The sequence below is a fragment of the Mobula hypostoma genome, chromosome 8 (genome assembly GCF_963921235.1).
Source record: "Mobula hypostoma chromosome 8, sMobHyp1.1, whole genome shotgun sequence".
Taxonomy (NCBI): Eukaryota; Metazoa; Chordata; class Chondrichthyes; order Myliobatiformes; family Myliobatidae; genus Mobula; species Mobula hypostoma.
The window spans coordinates 88,276,019-88,293,975 of record NC_086104.1 but is presented as its reverse complement, the minus strand read 5'-3'; the positions used below and the strand labels follow the sequence as shown (position 1 = coordinate 88,293,975).

General features: G+C 43.6%; 1 protein-coding gene across 2 annotated transcripts in view; it reads right to left on the bottom strand.

The window, feature by feature from the left end:
• Positions 1-17,957, bottom strand: part of bud23 (BUD23 rRNA methyltransferase and ribosome maturation factor) — a 94,564-nt gene that overhangs the window by 6,142 nt on the left and 70,465 nt on the right. For both annotated transcript variants that reach the window (XM_063056266.1, XM_063056265.1), the window contains exons 3-10: positions 14,257-14,352; positions 13,136-13,218; positions 10,277-10,373; positions 9,400-9,496; positions 7,503-7,553; positions 5,480-5,565; positions 4,916-4,961; positions 712-770 (exon numbers count right to left, since the gene is read on the bottom strand). In XM_063056266.1, the coding sequence (XP_062912336.1) occupies positions 712-770; positions 4,916-4,961; positions 5,480-5,565; positions 7,503-7,553; positions 9,400-9,496; positions 10,277-10,373; positions 13,136-13,218; positions 14,257-14,345 (608 nt within the window). In that variant the 5' untranslated portion in view covers positions 14,346-14,352. The remainder of the gene's footprint in view (positions 1-711; positions 771-4,915; positions 4,962-5,479; positions 5,566-7,502; positions 7,554-9,399; positions 9,497-10,276; positions 10,374-13,135; positions 13,219-14,256; positions 14,353-17,957) is intronic.

Genomic DNA, 17,957 nt, shown 5'->3' with positions numbered 1-17,957 from the left:
AATTTTTACAAGTATACGATGCACAGAGGCAATGAAAATCTCAGCTGCAGCAGGGACACAGGCACAGCGGATCAAATAAGCAGCATTCAGAACAAAAAACATGAATTATACTCAATTTTTACAGAAAAAACGATTAGAGTTTATAAAAAGTCCATTGTGTAAAGTCGTCGAAGCACTGTCACTGAGGTAGTTATTAGAGTTGTGCAGCTTGTTTCAAAAGCAGAATTGTTGAAGGGAAGTAGCTGTCTTGAATCAAGTAAAGTGGGACTTTAGGCTTCTCTACCTCCCGCCCAATGGCGGCTGTGAGAAGATGGCATGGTTCAGAAGGTGAGGATCTTTGAATGGGATGCTGTCTTCTTAAGGCAGCACCTCATGTAGATAAAGCCAATGGTGGGGGAAGGGGAGAGGCACGGGAAAAGGCTGTATTATGCTGAGCCTTCTTATTCTGTGCAGTTTGTTACATTCCCCTCATTTGCATTGCTGTACCAGATGTAACCAGTCAGGATCCTTTCAACAGTAACTCTGTGGAAAGTTGGTGTTCGGTAACACGCTAAACCTCCTTAGCCTTCAAAGAAAGTAAAGAAGCTTATCCTTATGATTCTGTCTACGTTCTGGGCCCAGGACAGGTCATTCAATATGTTAACACCTTCGTGGATTTAGTGATGCTGACTACTGTGCATCAATGATCTCCCGCAAGTGTAAACATCATACCTGGCATTTGTAAACTGCACATGGCTCTTCATGTCCTCTTCCTGCTCCGCTCCAAGGCCCTAAGCATGAAATGAGATAACAAAATACAAACTCAACATGACTCTCACTGGAATCCATGTCCATTTTATACAGAAGTCAAAAGACAACAGACAAGGTTGGAGGAGGTCCACGTGAACCTTTGCTTCACCTGGAAGGACTGTTTGGGCCATGGATGATACCGAGGGAGGTGGTGCAGAGACGGGTACTTCAACTCTTACAACTGTAGGGGAAGAGTGCCAGGGATTGGGGCTGGAGACGAGCAGACGAGGGAGTCACAGAGGAAACAGTCCTTGTAGAAGGTGTAAAGAGGCGGAGGGGAAAGGTGTGGCTCAGTGGGACCTCGTTGCTGCTAGCGGAAATGATGAAGAACAGTCCAAATGCAGAGGCTAGTAGGGTGAGAAGTGAGGAGTAGTTAATCTCTGGTCTGTCTGTAAGGAACTGGAATGTGAGCAAAAATCTACGAAACAGAGCAGATGTGAAAGAGGGTTCTGTCAACCACAGTAGAAAGGGAAGCCACAATTCCTGAAAAAGGTCAATTCAGATTTCCTAGAATGGAAGGCTTTATCTTAAGAGCAAATGTAGCAGAGATGAAGAAACAGGGGGAAAGGCATGACATTCTTCCTAGGGACAGAGTGGGAAAAGGAGTAATCTAGGTGGTTGAGTGAGTTGGTGGGTCTATCGTTAATAAACCCACTCATAGTAAATATCTGAAGGGAATGAAAATGGGATGGACCAGAGGATGTTCAGAAGGGGGGAGTGGGGTACAGTAAGTATCAGTAAAAATATGACTCCTGAGGTAGAGAGAGAAAGATACAGAAAAGAGAGCAGTTTAAGAAATAGTCCATGTGAATTTGAGAATATGGTAGTAGTAGCAAAGCTGATAAAATTGATGTTCTGCACGAGCAAGGGAAGCAGCACCAATGCATGATTGATACAACGGGGTAAGATTTGGGGAGTGGTGCAAGGTGGAAACAGGGACTGTTCTACATAGACAATGAAAAGAGAGGCATAGCTGGGACCTGTGTGTGCCAATGGCTCCAACTTTGATGTGGAGGAAGTGAGTAGAATTAAAAGAGAAGTTGTTTGGGGTGAGAGCAAGTTTAGCCAGGTGGATGAGAGTGCTGGTGTTGGGGTATGCACATAAACTGTGTTCAACTTGACTGATATCACAAATGGGAAAGAACAATTCTCAGAAACAGCAGTCAAGATACCAGTGCTCTATCTCAATAACGCAAGAGGTTCAGCAGATTCTGGAAATCTTGGGCAATACAAACATAATGCTGGAGGAACTCAGCAGATCAGGCAGTATCTACAGCAGGTGAATAAACAGTCAACATTTTGGGCCAAGACCTGATGAAGGGTCTCAGCCCAAAATGTTTACTGTTTATTCTCTTCCATAGATGCTGCCTGACTTGCCAAGCCCCTCCAGAATTTTATGCAATGCTCCGTCTCAATACACTGCTTCAACTTGAGAAGACTCAGCATAGCCTTCCCTTTCATCAAACAAGTGTTAACTGATTAACTTTCCACCAACTTGCAGTTAATTATCCAGGCGCTTATGAAGTGTGCTTGGTTATGATAATCACCTGGTGTGCACCCCGATTCTCCACACCACATGGAGTACCACCTCCTTGTTGAGTTTGTTCTTTCAGCAGTTAATAACAGCTCTTGTCCGTGCCTTCATCAGAGTGGGCTAAATTTAAACTCAAATCCCAGAGATGACCAAACAGCACATCACCCCATACTGGGGCATGGGCCACCAAAAGCAGCTCGCCAGAGTCCTCTACCCTGGGTGATCTTTCAAGTTGTCCCCAGGTGTAGCACATCTTCTCCTGGGGATGAAGTCTTTGGAGCTTCTGTAGCACTGTGTTTTTACCGGATGGGGTTGCAAGCCCCATGCCCAACCCTCTTTCTTCTGTAGACAGGCTTGGGACCGTGCATGGCAGAGTTTTAAAGCGGATTACATATAATATTTGACCATTAGAGTCTTAAACATAGAATAGTACAGCACTGTACAGGCCCTTCGGCCCACAATGTTGTGCCGACCCTCCAACCCTGCCTCCCATATAAGCCCCCACATTAAATTCCTGCATATACCTGTCTAGTAGTCTCTTAAACTTCACTAGTGTATCTGCCTCCACCACTGACTCAGGCAGTGCATTCCATTCACCAACCACTCTCTGAGTAAAAAACCTTCCTCTAATATTCCCCTTGAGCTTCCCACCCCTTACCTTAAAGCCATGTCCTCTTCTATTGAGCAGTGGTGCCCTGGGGAAGAGGCGCTGGCTATCCACTCTATCTATTCCTCTTATTATCTTGTACACCTCTATCATATCTCCTCTCATCCTCCTTCTCTCCAAAGAGTAATGCCCTAGCTCCCTTAATCTCTGATCATAATCCACACTCTCTAAACCAAGCAGCATCCAGGTAAATCTCCTCTGTACCCTTTCCAATGCTTCCACATCCTTCCTATAGTGAGGCGACCAGAACTGGACACAGTCCTCCAAGTGTGGCCTAACTAGAGTTTTATAGAGCTGCATCATTACATCGCGACTCTTAAACTCTATCCCTCGACTTATGAAAGCTAACACCCCATAAGCTTTCTTAACTACCCTATCTACCTGTGAGGCAACTTTCAGGGATCTGTGGACATGTACCCCCAGATCCCTCTGCTCTTCCACACTACCAAGTATCCTGCCATTTACTTTGTACTCTGCCTTGGAGTTTGTCCTTCCAAAGTGTACCACCTCACACTTCTCCGGGTTGAACTCCATCTGCCACTTCTCAGCCCACTTCTGCATCCTATCAATGTCTCTCTGCAATCTTTGACAATCCTCTACACTATCTACAACACCACCAACCTTTGTGTCGTCTGCAAACTTGCCAACCCACCCTTCTACCCCCACATCCAGGTCATTAATAAAAATCATGAAAAGTAGAGGTCCCAGAACAGATTCTTGTGGGATACCACCAGTCACAATCCTCCAATCTGAATGTACTCCCTCCACCATGACCCTCTGCTTTCTGCAGGCAAGCCAATTCTGAATCCACCTGGCCAAACTTCCCTGGATCCTACACCTTCTGACTTTCTGAATAAGCCTACTGTGTGGAACCTTGTCAAATGTCTTCATGTGGTACATTCTGCTTTGACTGGGATACCCAAGCTCACAGCCTTGGTTTTTGTTTGACAGATTCAAGTCAGGAAATACATTCCAGCATATTTATAAAATAGCTTGGGCTTAGATATCTGAATAAAGATTTATTTTAAATTCAAGTGATGTACTCCAACTAGAGTTGTCACAGAGTGAGAACAAGGAGGTGAGCACCCGCCACTGTAGTATTTCTGAAATCCCGGTTTGATTTCTCGTGCACAATTAATTTACACTTAATGAACTGGGATATAGAAGAAGGGAAAAGAAAGATAACAAAGGGGTTCAGCAACTCCAAGTTTATAAACAACATAACAGTCGTTCCATCTGGAAAAGTACAAAGATAGAGACAAGTCAGCAACAATGCTAATTTGTGCCAATGAAATGGGGTTTCAAAATACTGCCCCTGGGGAGGGCTAGGCTAAGATCACATGTGTTCATTTAACAATATTTTATTTATTCATTGAGTTACAGGGCAGATTAGGGCCTTCTGGCCCTTTGAGCCACACTGCCCCGCAACCCACAATATAACCCTGGCCTAATCAAGTAACAATTTACAATGACCACTTAACCTACCAACTGGTACATCTGTGGACTGTGGGAGAAAACCAGAGCACCCGGAGGAAACCCACGCAGTCACGGGAAGAATGTAGACTCCTTACAGACAGCGGCAGAAATTTAAACTGGGCTGCTGCTACCGTTAAGCATCATGCTAACCAGTAAGCTACCGAGCCGCCCCAAGCTCCCTATAAAAGATACTGAACAACAACTTCCTTCGTTGTCTGACAAACTCTGAGGCCGAATATGCAGCACTGCGCTATCTAGGGGTATTTCTGGGCATCATGTTTTCAATTCCAATTCTGCAGATATCATGAATGTAATCGGGCATTCAGAGTGAAGTCCTAAGGTATTATTTTTCGATAAGCTGCTTCGTGTAACCACGTATGTAAGACTTCTATCAAAATGAAACTTGACCAGTTCGCTAAAACCCCAATAAAATTTTATAGAATAGTTACCTTTGGCAGCTTTCCAGACACTCCTGCGAACAGACACAAGAAGAATCTAAGAGAAACAGTGGCAAAAGGAACATTTGTTTATGTATGGCATTTTATCACATTCGCAAGACATTATGAAGTGCTACGAAGTGGTGAAAAAATGTGTTTTAAAGTGCGGTCACTGAGCACCGAATATTCTCCCTCATTTCCACCAAACGATGAGATCCAGAGCCCATCTGTCCACGTGGCTCAGCCTTTTATTCAAAACGAACGAGATCATGGGCAAGGAAAACACTCTCATGCAGTTATTCATAACAAAAGATGAGAGACAAACAGCTTGCGTCTACCTGGCAAATGAGAATGCTACCTCACAAATATCAAATGTCAAGCACACTATAGCAAGCATCAAGTTTAGTCAGATTCATTCGTTCCCTTCTCAACTCTGGAAAATACGATGACAGTAGTATATCAAGGGGTAAACTGTTAAGGAAACAAATGACGACAGGACAGGAATACAGCATTAGCTGCAGTGGTTCCCCCTGACTATCAGTGTCCCACTGGCAAGTCCAAGTCTCTGATACTCACTTTTTTGCTTTGTTGCTGTTGGGGTAATCCACCACCACACCACCCGTGAAACCAGCCTTCATTGCCTGGGCTGTAATCAACTCCATCTAGAGATTTTAAAAAATGCCAACATTAGCTGTTTTGACATATGCCCCCGTGTAACCCTTCAACTTCCATACAAGACAAAGCTCCTGCCAGGCATATGCCTCTGGTATCTTTCCTAAGTGGGGCAAGAGCAGTTATTGATTGTTGTACTGTTAAATGGGGTTCTTCTTGGCAGAGATATTAAACCAGGGATTGGCCTGTCTGTTCTGTTGGTTCAGGTGCACTTTAAAGATCCCATAATGCAATTGGATCTGTTGCCAGGATTGTTGCTTCTGTCTGTACGATTTCTCCATGTATTTCTCTGCATATAGTGTTATGAATCTGTGAAAAATGATTAACATGCAGCAATTTTTTTATATACAGTTGGCTAATCAGCAAGTCTTTTCCGGCATGTCAACTGCACAGGGAAATCTCTGCAAACTACTTTCAGCTGCTGGAAACACTCAACAGATCAGGCAGGATCTGTGGAAAAGTGAAATAGTTAACCCTTCAGATCCAGTGCAAACAGTCCTAGACCTGCAAGGTTAACTCTTTCACTTTCTACAAATACAGCCTGACCAATTGACTGCTTACAGCATTTTCTATTTTTATTTCAGATTTTCTATTATTTGACTTTCTTCAATCCAATTGCGCTTCTTTACCATGCACATATGATTGTAATGGAGGCTTCAAGATGGCAATTTGTTGTGGAATCCTCCCAATTCACAATCATATAGAATTGCTGGTCCATATCAGATTAGCTAATATAGAACAGAGTACTCATTGGATTTGGACTTAGCTGTCCACATAGCACAGCCCATTAATGCATGAACAAGGATACACAGCTATTGGAGTTACCGCCTTGCAATGCCAGAGAGCCGGGTTTAATCTCGAACGTAGGTACTATGTGTGGATTTTAGATGAGTGGATAAGAATTGACACAGACTCAGTGGACTGAAGGGCCTGTTTCAATGCTTTCCCAACTTTTCAGCTTTTGACAGACTCAAGTAAAATTCAGATTTGACGTGAATTATTATTATTATGTATTGGTGACAGTTGTTGCTTGTGTCATCAGACAACATCTACAAACACTTAAAAGGACATAGCCAGAAATAAACAAACTACAGTTGTGATGATGAGGTGCTTAAAATGCACACAAAATACCCTGGACTCAAAACAACATGAAGTCACTAGATTTTTCCTAAGCCTCACAGGCATTAAAATAAAACGCCCAATTTGCTAAGCGCCATTCTGAGTTTTAGGTTGTGGTTTAATTCTTTCTCTGAGTGCTGGGGTGCAAAGCCCCACCATGCTGTGTTAGAAAGGGGCGAAAAAGGGAGGTAACCAGATATACCTAAAACACACATCATGTTGGTGTCAGTTCTCACTGAAAGAACAACCAGTTAGCCTACCCTTTAGTTCCTTCCCTTTATCCATGCAAACATGGACTTCTCTCACCTCTACCAATTTCCTTTTGGAAGTTGTTACTGAATCTGTTGCCAATATTCTTATGGACAAGGAAATCAGAAGAAAATATGTATTCTGCTTATTGATCCTTTGCGTGATGCCCTTCTGTAGTTTAATAGCTCTATTGCTTTGACCATTTTGACAAGGAGCAGTGTTAACATCCACAAAGCCTGCTGGGGTAACCACTCTTCTGAACACAAGACAACTAAACACCATGGAACAAAATTGACAGTAATGTAACAGAACGTCTTGCCAAGCATGTGCTGTAGTGATTAAATCTTGATGAGTTCACATACTGTCATCCAATCAAATGGTCACTTAAAGCATCAGTCACAAAACATATATGGATTACAATGTCTGTGGCATGCTGAATTATCACAATGTCAACATGATTCTCTGTGCAATGAACTGGGGAAAATAGTTCCAGAGTATGACATACACACGCCATATGTTGAGTGTTAAGTGCTGTTGTTTGAATGCTGTAACCACCAACCTGCTCAGAATTCTCAGGATAAAACTGAAACACAGCTCTAGCTCCTCGCACCTGTTAAACAAATGGGTTCAGAAAACTGATTATAAAATAGATCATAATTGGTTCCCACTTTGATCAGAGTAAACAGTAACAGTATATCCACGAGGTAATAAGGAAGACACTCTAAAAGGCTACAAACGAAACCTCAACTGCATCATTTCCGTCAAAGGTCACAGACCCTTCCAAGCTAGAGCCCACTCATTCGTTATGTGCCGTGTCGTATGACGTGAGTGATCATGGTCTTTCCATGACCATGATTGTTCTTGGCAAATTTTCAACAGAAGTGATTTGCCATTGTCTTCTTCTGGGCAGTACCTTTACAAGACGGGTGACTCCAGCCCTAAGCAACACTCTTTTCAGAGATTGTCTGCCTGGTACCAGTGGTCACATAATCGGGACCGGCTGCTCATATGACCATCCATTACCTGCTCTCATGGCTTTACGTGACCCTGATCGGATTGCTAAGCAGGTGTTATACCTTCCCCAAGGGTGACCTGCAGGCTAGCGGAGAAAAGTAGCACCTCACACGTCCTTTAGTGAAGAAATATCTCCACCCTGCCACCCACAGAGCCAGTGACATCTTCTAATTATTCCTTGGGTATCCTTGTACCATTTCCTGCATCACCTGAACATCCAAAGTGGTTCTGCTCACATGCTAACATACAGATAGATCACACAATATTCACACTAAACTATCCACATTTGGATTAAAAACAAGAGAAAATCTGTAGATGCTGGAAATCCAAGCAACACACAAAATGCTGGAGGAACTCACGGACTCTCACAGCTACCTGGATTATACGTACCTCTTCCCACCCTGTTACTTGTAAAAACGCTATCCCCTTCTCTCAATTCCTCCATCTCCGCCACATCTGCTCTCAGGATGAGGCTTCCCTCCCTCTACCATCAACACTGTCCTCAACCGCATCTCTCCCACCACCAAGCACATCCCTCCCCCCCCCCCAACTTTCTGATTCTGCAGGGACTGCTCCTGATGCGACTCCCTTCTCCGTCCGTCCCTCCCCACTGATCTCCCTCCTGGTTCTTACCTTGCAAGCAGAACAAGTGCTACAGCTCCCCTACTCCTTCTCCCTCACTACCATCCAGGGCCCTAAACAGTCCTTCCAGGTGAGGCGACACTTCACCTGTGAGTCCGTTAGGCTCATATACTGTGCCCGGTGCCCCCCGTGTTGCCTCCTGTCTAACGGTGACCCAATGTTAATTGGGAGATTTCTTCACCGAACACCTACGCTCCATCCGCAGGATCTCCCAGTGGCCACCCATTTTAATTCCACTTCCTATTCCCATTCCAATATGTCAATCCGTGGCGTCCTCTACTGTCCTGATGAGGCCACACTCAGGTTGGAGGAACACCCTTTATATTCTGTCTGGGTAGTCTCCAACCTGGTGGCATGAACATCAATCTCTCGAATTTCTGATAATGCCCCCCCCCTTCACCATTCCTGTTTCCCTCTCTCACCTCATCTCCTTGCCTGCCCATCACTTCCCTCTGGTGCTCCTCTCCCTTTTTCTTTCTTCCATGGCCTTCTGTCCTCTCCTATCAGACTCCCCCCCCCCCCAACCCTCCTTCTTCAGCCCTGTATCTCTTTTACCAATCAACTTCCAAGCTCCTTACTTCACCCCCCACCTCCCAGTTTCACTTATCACCGTGTTTCTCTCTCCCCTTCCTCCACTTTTAAATCTACTCATCTCTTTTTCTCCAGTCCTGCCGAGGGGTCTCAGCCCAAATTGTCAACTGTACGCTTTTCCATCGATGCTGCCTGGCCTGTCAAGTTCCTCCAGCATTTTGTGTGTGTTACACAACTGGAATACAACTGCTTTGGATACTGAAGCTTACCAGACAGGCATAGAGAGAACTGAAGAATCTGTACATCCGTTTTGGAGGGTTATGACTCTTCTTATCTGCATTGCACAACCACTGAAGAGCAGAAATACTAAAGAGAGAAAGAAAAAGCAAATCATCAAAGTCATTGCTGCTACCTTCAGTTTTCTTTTAAGTTTACCAGTACTCATCAGATATTTACGATTGAGTGTCTAGCTTCCAATTAAATGGGAGTTAACCCAACGCACACTGTCACTGAGGAATGTTTTGGATAACTGGCATGAGAGCAGAGAAGCTGGAAAAATGAAGATAATTGATACAAGTTTGATTTTAGAACTGCTGCCTTACAAGACATCTTAGAGCTTTGTTCGAACTTGATGTCTGGGTGATGTGTAACGAAATGCATGGGTGCAAACAAAAGTTATGTAGTAGAAAATCAAAGATAAACTGCTTCTCTACGTTTGCTGACCAGACTTTGTCTGGTGGCTATAAAGTCCGACTTTTTTTTACAAATCCCACCATTATTTCATCCGTTATCTATCTCCAAAATTCCCCCAGAATTCTTCACCAGTCCAGCCAGCTTAACGCACAGCCTTATTTTTCACTGCTGTTCTAACGGAAGCCACATCTTCCACTCCCTGAGCCTTAAGCTCTGCAATTGCCTCCCTGACTGTTCCATATTTATTATCTCTTTGACGATGCTTTTGGTCACATCTTAATATCCTTCGGTGGCTGAGGAACAAAATTTGTTTCATATTTTTACCATGGAGTTTCTTAAAAATTTTACAAGGAATTTTACAACTCTACAAGGAAGGAAGTTGACATTATTGGGATAGAAGAGACCTAATTGAAAGAGGACTCCTATACGACTGGAAGCAATGAAAGCTTTTACCTGATGCAGCCATCAAAGCTGCCGGGCCGGAATGGCATACCCGCACCCATGTCTCCTAGAATAAGATCACCTTCTATCTCTCTCTCCAGTGCAACATCTATCAGGAAAAAAAGAACAAATCTATAGTCATATAAAGGGGAAAGAGCAACGCAGAATTTAAGAGTAGCGGAGCAGGTGCCTTATCATTTCTGGGCACTTTCAAGTATGTGAGTGATCATCACAATAATAACAGATGATTTGAGTTCGTTTTCAGACTGTTTCCTTAACCCTCCTAAAAATGAAGCATTAGAACCTTCTATGCAAGCATCGGGAATGGAGGCACAAAAATACAGGTGGTCATTCAGTCCTTTAAAGCTCTGCATGTTTTTTCAGTCTAATCCAGTAACCATTTCCCAGTCTTCCTACTCCTTCCTGTCTAAATCTGCTAACCTTTTCATGATGCACATCCTTAACATCTCATCCTGTGAAATTCCACTTAATGCTCACTTCTCATCCACTTAAACATTAAACAGAGTCTAATGCCACATGCCTGTTAATCTTTGAAGTAATATGCATTTTGAACTAAAGAAATGTACCTGCTAACAACTCTTAATACACCAAAGATTCCTATCACTCCCCAGGGTTATTAACTTTTTATATCAATTAAAAATATTGAATAAGTTTATTTTTATTTCTAACACCATCACTACCTGCAACACAGTTTTTAAGTTTCGATTTTTGCATTCATTTTGTTGATCACCCTCTCAATGCCCTCAACCAATGTGAGCCAATTTTATACCCTTATTCATAACTTTTATATTTTTAAGAGACCTGTACACTTGGCTATCTCTGGTACAAATCCCAGTACCAAGAACTCTCTTGCCATTATCCAATGTTGTCCTGTTCTGATTAAGGCACATCAATCATTACTGCTGCACAAACGATGCAACTACCAAGATTCTTTCTGAACTTGGAGACAGATGGATAAAACAATTCACAAAGGCCACTTCTATATTTCTAAAATTTAAATGGTTGATAAAGCTGGGTAAAGAACTCAAAATTAAATTTTAAAATAATTTCATCTGCAGGAAATATAAAATAGAAACAGAAGCTATTGATATTGAAAGCAAGACACAAAGGAGCTGGGGGAACTCAGCGGATCAGGCAGCTTCTATGGAGGGAAACGGACAGTTGAAGTTTTGAGTAGAGACTCTTCATACTTGGCAGGGTAGGTACCAGATGCAGAAAGAGAATCAGAGTCAATGCACCAGAACGAGGAATGACAGGAAAAGCTCATTATGACGAGGAATGACAGGAAAAGCTCATTAAGTTTTGGGGGGAGGGGGTAGTTTCAGATGGGGTAAAACTGGGGTGACCATGAAGACATAAACAATTTAATCTGGACAAAAGGTGAATGAGAGCCGTCAGACAGTAAGAACACACACAGTCAGGAGCAGTGACATACAGAGCAAGAAGATATGCCTGGCAGATTAGTACGGGTACATCCCCTCCAATTCCAGAAAATTGAAAAGAAAAAAAACAGAGGAGCTGTGCTAATATCACAAATGACTGATTTTCAGAAAATCAAGTTACCTGAAAATATAAAATTCAATATATTGTAGAATCCAATTCAAGCAACGAGCACCGTCTGTCTAGCATGTTACAACCTTCTCAGCTCAATATTCAATTCTACAACTATAGGTCACTTGATTTCTTGGTCTGTATCAATCATCTATCTGTGACATTTGACTCAGCTGCTGTCTTTTTCTCTCTCTGCGAGTGGAGAACAATCCCAGCCTGACCTGCTGGGCATGTCTTCTTGCTCTGCATTTCACAATTCCTGCAATCTTGTGTCAATGTTCTCACTCTCTACCTGCTCCCATTCATCGCTTGTTTACAGCTTACCTCTACGGTCAGAGACATCCCGTTCTCCCTACCCTTCCTACAGCTAAACAAACTTCTTCTCTACTTTCCAGTTCTGACTATGGGTCTTTGACTAAAGACTAAACTCTGATTCTCTTCCCACAGATGTGACCTGACCTGCTGAGTATTTCCAGAATTTTGTGTTTTTATTACAGAACTCAGGAAAAAAGGACAAGCTGCTTGCTAATGCTTAGAGTCTAATCACCTTCAGAAAACTTCCTATCTGTAACAACTCATAATCTAACTTCCTTTAAACAACAAGGCCAGTTTCAGAGCATCAGGCCTACTAGATAAAATGGAACCAACTTATCCAACCTAAAGAGCAGAGCCTCCTAGGATTTCCCTACTTTGCAGTAGGCAATCATTACAATGGGGCTCCGCTACACAACTAGCTAGCCTTCAAGCTCCGAAGGACACACCACGCCTCCAGGATCCACCTCCAAGAGGCAAAGAAAAAGGCACTTCAAGAAAGAAAGATGCATGCTCTGAAGTGGCTAAAAATCTGGAAACTGCTGTCACGCGTATTTAAGGTATAAAAAGGAGAAAGGAATAAAAGATATGTTGATGGGGTTCGTTGGAGGAGACCCACCTACAGCAAGAACACAGGCATTGATGAAGTTTGGTGTTAGCACAGCTGCACATTTAAATAGTCTCACAGAAGTTGATGTTGGAGTAAGTGTCCACATCAGGTGCCCCTATACATTGTGATAGTATGAGTTCTTAACACATGTTCAACAGCAGAAAACATGAACATAAACCCAGCTTTTCATTATACAATGCTGTCTTCCAAAACCTGACTGTGGAACTGACATCTCAGTATGCCCAACAAGAGACCAGACCAAATGTAGAAATGGAGGAGTTTCTGTCTGCTTAGAAATAGACAAAATGGAAAGCCCAGCAATGGGTGGCACAAAGCCACACTGCAACCAAGCTGTGTAATGTTGTCTTGTCACCTACCAAGCATGGCTGGACTGATATCCACACCAACCCAGTGATGTCCTTCTTCAGAAAGGTAATCCCCACTGAGTCCTGATCCACACCTGGGAAACAAACAGAAATGGCTGCATCAGCCACTGTCAAGAGACAATAAGCACCTGGGCACTCCACCCCTGACCCAGCCTCGGACAAGACATGGAACTCTTGGATTTCTGTCACTCTCATAGATGTGCACATGTGCAGATTGTTGCACAATATCAGAGGGCTACAGTCAATGCTTAAGGACTAAAATGGCAATGTTTCCAAAATTATCTTTCCTCACAACATGATCACCAATTCAACTGTGAACGTTCAGCAGCTGGTTTTCATATGAATTCTTTACTCTGTTTGGGAGTGCAAGTAACATTAATATTTACTAATTCAGACTTCACACTCTCCCATATCAGCCTCGGAATGTACTCATAATGGGGACCACCTTGGATTTCACTCCAGGTATCCTCATCTCGTCGTTTTTTTCCAGCCATCCCACAGCAGTGATGCACAACATGTTCTACTCCATCCGAATCAGAGGAAGGGATCACCAGTGTTCTAGATCGCCCCTCCTCACCAGCACTGACTTAGATGCTGAATGGCCTAATTCTGCTCCTATGTCTTATGGTCTTATTGTTGAGAAGGCAGGTGTATGGGGTTGAGTGGGATCCAGGATCAGCCGTACTGGAATGGCGGAGCACACGTGATGGGCTGAATGGCCTAATTCTGCTCCTATGTCTTATGGTCTCCACACTATACCCCCTATAGTAACTGGATTGAGTCTATTCATTCACCTTGGGCTGAAATCAAACCCAGTCCTATAAGAGGCAAAACCAGTATCTGATGCACTCAAGAAAAACTCACAATAAACATTTTATTCGATATGAACATCCATTTTTTCCACCTGTTGACAGGTAATGAGGAAACTACTGGGCAACTATATTCAGCAACTCATGCACCACTATTCCCAGATCTCCAGGGATGAATGAGCTTCAGAAGCAGATTCTGAATGCAATCTGAGAAAATGCATAAAGCAATACCTAGAATAAAGCATGGGGAACTAACCAGTCAGATTCTACTGTACTTCCAATGACTGCATTAAAATCTCATACCCAACGTCTAAGAGGAAGCAAGGTTGATCCTGTGGTAAATTCAGTAGTTCGACTGCTCTCTCTGACATCTGTGCCTGGATTTCAATCATACGAGTGCTGCAGAAGGGAAGAAACCACAAGTTTATAAAGTGGCAACAGTAAGTCATGTGGCAATGAGGGTGGGGCAGGTTTCCATCCCAAATGGACAGCAATGATCCCGTTACGAGTTTAAACAAGAAAGCAACATTTGTTTACTGCTGGAATGTCAATGCTGATTAGCATCTTAATGCTACCACCACATGACCAGCAAGAGTCACAGCGTAATACCGCGCAGAAATAGGCCTGTCGGCTCACCTAGTCCGTGCTGACCATAGCATCCTCCCTGCCAGTCCCAGTCACCCACATTTGGCCCTTAACTGGAGTGCAGCGGTTCGCGTGACACTACTACAGCTTGGGGCTTCGGAGATCAGAGTTCAATTCCGACATCATCTGTAAGGAGCCCGTACATCCTCCCCGTGGAATGCACGGGTTTTCCCCGTGTGACCCAATTTCCTCCCACAGTTCAAAGACGTACCCGTTAGTAAACTAATTGGTCATTGTAAACTGTCCGGTGATTAGGTAGTGGTTAAAACAGGGACTGCTGGGCAGTGTGGCTCGAAGGGTTATAGGGGCCGATTCAGCACTGTATCTCAATAAATAAATTATATAAACAACTAAACATCCAAGCCCCTACCCTCCTTATACCTATCCAAATGCCTCTTAAATGCTGCAATTGTACTCACCTTGACCTCTCCCTTTGGCAGCTCATTTCAGGTATTCACTACCCTCGGGACTCCTCAATTTCTCCCCTCTTCACTGTATCACTGCACTGTAGTCTCAGACTCCCCAGTCATGGGGAGGAGACTATGACCCTGCAGCTTATTCACACCCCTCATGATTTTGTAAATTTCTATGTGGTCGCCTCTCGTTCTTCTACGGGTTACACCTGAACTACAAGGGGACCAATATCCTTGCAGGGAGGTTTGTTAGTGCTATTGGGGAGGATATAAACTAGATTTGCAGGGGGATGGGAGCCAGAGTGCCAGAGCAGATAGTGGAGCAGGGGTGAAAATAAATGATGCTAAAAGTTCATGCAAAGTCACAAACAGAAGGGTTGTGTATAGTGGTAATAATCTTCTGAAGTGTGTCTATTTCATTGCGAGGAGTATTGTGGGGTAGACTGACGAGCTGAGGGCGTGGATTGACACATGGAATTACGACATTATAGCCATTAGTGAAACTTGGCTACAGGAGGGGCAGGACTGGCAGCTTAATGTTCCAGGGTTCCGATGTTTCAGACATAACCGAGGCAGAGGGATGAAGGGTGGGGGGGTGGCATTGCTAGTCAGGGAAAATGTTAAACCAGTGCTCAGGCAGGACAGATTAGAGGGCTTGTCTACCAAGGCCATATGGGTGGAGATGAGAAACTGGAAAGGTATGACCACATCAAAGGGGTTGTATTATAGACCACCCAATAGTCAGCGAGAATTGGAGGAGCAAATCTGCAGGGAGATAGCAGACAACTGCAGGAAACATAAAGTTGTGATAGTAGGGGATTTTAATTTTCCACATTTTGATTGGGACTCCCATACTGTTAAAGGTCTAGACGGGTTCGAGCTTGTAAAATGTGTTCAGGAAAGTTTTCTAAATCAACATATAGAGATACCAACTAGAGGAGGATGCAATATTAGATCTCCTATTAGGAAACGAGTTAGGACAAGTGACGGAAGTGTGTGTAGGGGAACACTTTGGTTCCAGTGATCATAACGCCATTAGTTTCAACTTGATTATGGATAAAGATAGATCTGGTCCTCGGGTTGAGGTTCTAAACTGGAAAAAGGCCAAATTTGAAGAAATGAGAAAGGATCTAAAACGTGTGGATTGGGACAGGTTGTTCTCTGGCAAGGATGTGATTGGTAAGTGGGAGGCCTTCAAAGGAGAAATTTTGAGAGTGCAGAGTTTGCATGTTCCTGTCAGGATTAAAGGCAAAGTGAGTAAGAATAAGGAACCTTGGTTCTCGAGGGATATTGGAACTCTGATAAAGAAGAAGAGAGAGATGTATAACATGTATAGCAGTGGTCCCCAACCACCGGGCCACAAAGCATGTGCTACCGGGCCGCGAAGAAACGATATGATTTGGCGATATGAGTCAGCTGCACCTTTCCTCATTCCCTGTCATGCCCACTGTTGAGCTTAAACGCATGCGAGGTCATTACCCGCGCGTCATCCATGTCAGCGCGGGAAGGAGATCAACTCTTCGAGCTTGCAGCTGGCGGCGGGATGAAAAGTATGTTTGACCTAACATCTCTGCTGGGATTCTGGATCAAAGTCAAGGCTAAATATCCTGAGATAGCCACGAAAGCACTGAAAACGTTGCTTCCACTTCCAACATATCTCTGCAATGAATGTAACGAAAACTAAATTGCGGAATAAACTGGACATAAGGAACCCCCTTCGAGTATCACTGTCTCCCATCACCCCTCGATGGCACCATCTTGTTGCAGGGAACAAGTATTCAGCCCAGGGATCCCACTGATTCAGCGATATTGGTGTGTTGCAATGACTTTATATGTTCATACGGGGAAAATATGTCCTGTGTGTTTAATACCCAAACGTTACTTAAAATGTTATGATGCTATTGACTTAAAAGTGACTTATATAACCATATAACAACTACAGCACGGAAACAGGCCATCTCTGCCCTTCTAGTCCGTGCTGAACGCTACTCTCACCTAGTCCCACCGACCTGCACTCAGCCCATAACCCTTCATTCCTTTCCTGTCCATATAGCTGTCCAGTTTAACTTTAAAAGACAACATCGAACCTGCCTCAACCACTTCTGGTGGAAGTTCGTTCAACACTTACTTCAAGCTCCCCTGTCCTCCCCTGATAATTGACTTATCACTATATTCATACGAGGAAAATATGTGTTGTGTGTTTAATATTAAATTTGTTAGATAAACCCTTTATCACCTATATTCTGGTCGTGATTAACCCCCCCCCCCGCCGAACAGAATTGCCAAAAACGATTTGTAGAAAAAACTTAGCACATACAACGCATGCGCACACAGGCGTCCGCGCAAGGCTTCATGGTCATGGTAGTCTTTCTCGGGGTAAACACAATGTATTTGACTGCTACTCTTGTCCGTTGGCAACCCTACCCTCTCCCACCCCCGCACCAGGTCGGCCGGTCCGCAAGAATATTGTCAATATTAAACTGGTCCGCAGTGCAGAAAAGGTTGGGGACCCCTGATGTATAGGAAACAAGGAGCAAATACGGTGCTTGAGGAATATAAAAAGTGCAAAAAAAGTACTTAAGAAAGAAATCAGGAGGGCTAAAAGAAGACATGAGGTTGCTTTGGCAGTCAAGGTGAAGGATAATCCAAAGAGCTTCCACAGGTATATTAAGAGCAAAAGGATAATAAGGGATAAAATTGGTCCTCTTGAAGATCAGAGTGGTCAGCTATGCATGGAACCAAAAGAAATGGTGGCGATCTTAAATAGGTTTTTTGCGTCTGTATTTACTAAGGAAACTGGCATGGAGTCAATAGAAATAAGGCAAACAAGTAGTGAGGTCATGGAACCTATACAAATTGAAGAGGAGGAGGTGCTTGCTATCTTGAGGCAAATTGGAGAAGATAAATCCCCAGGACCTGGCAGGGTATTCCCTCGGACCTTGAAGG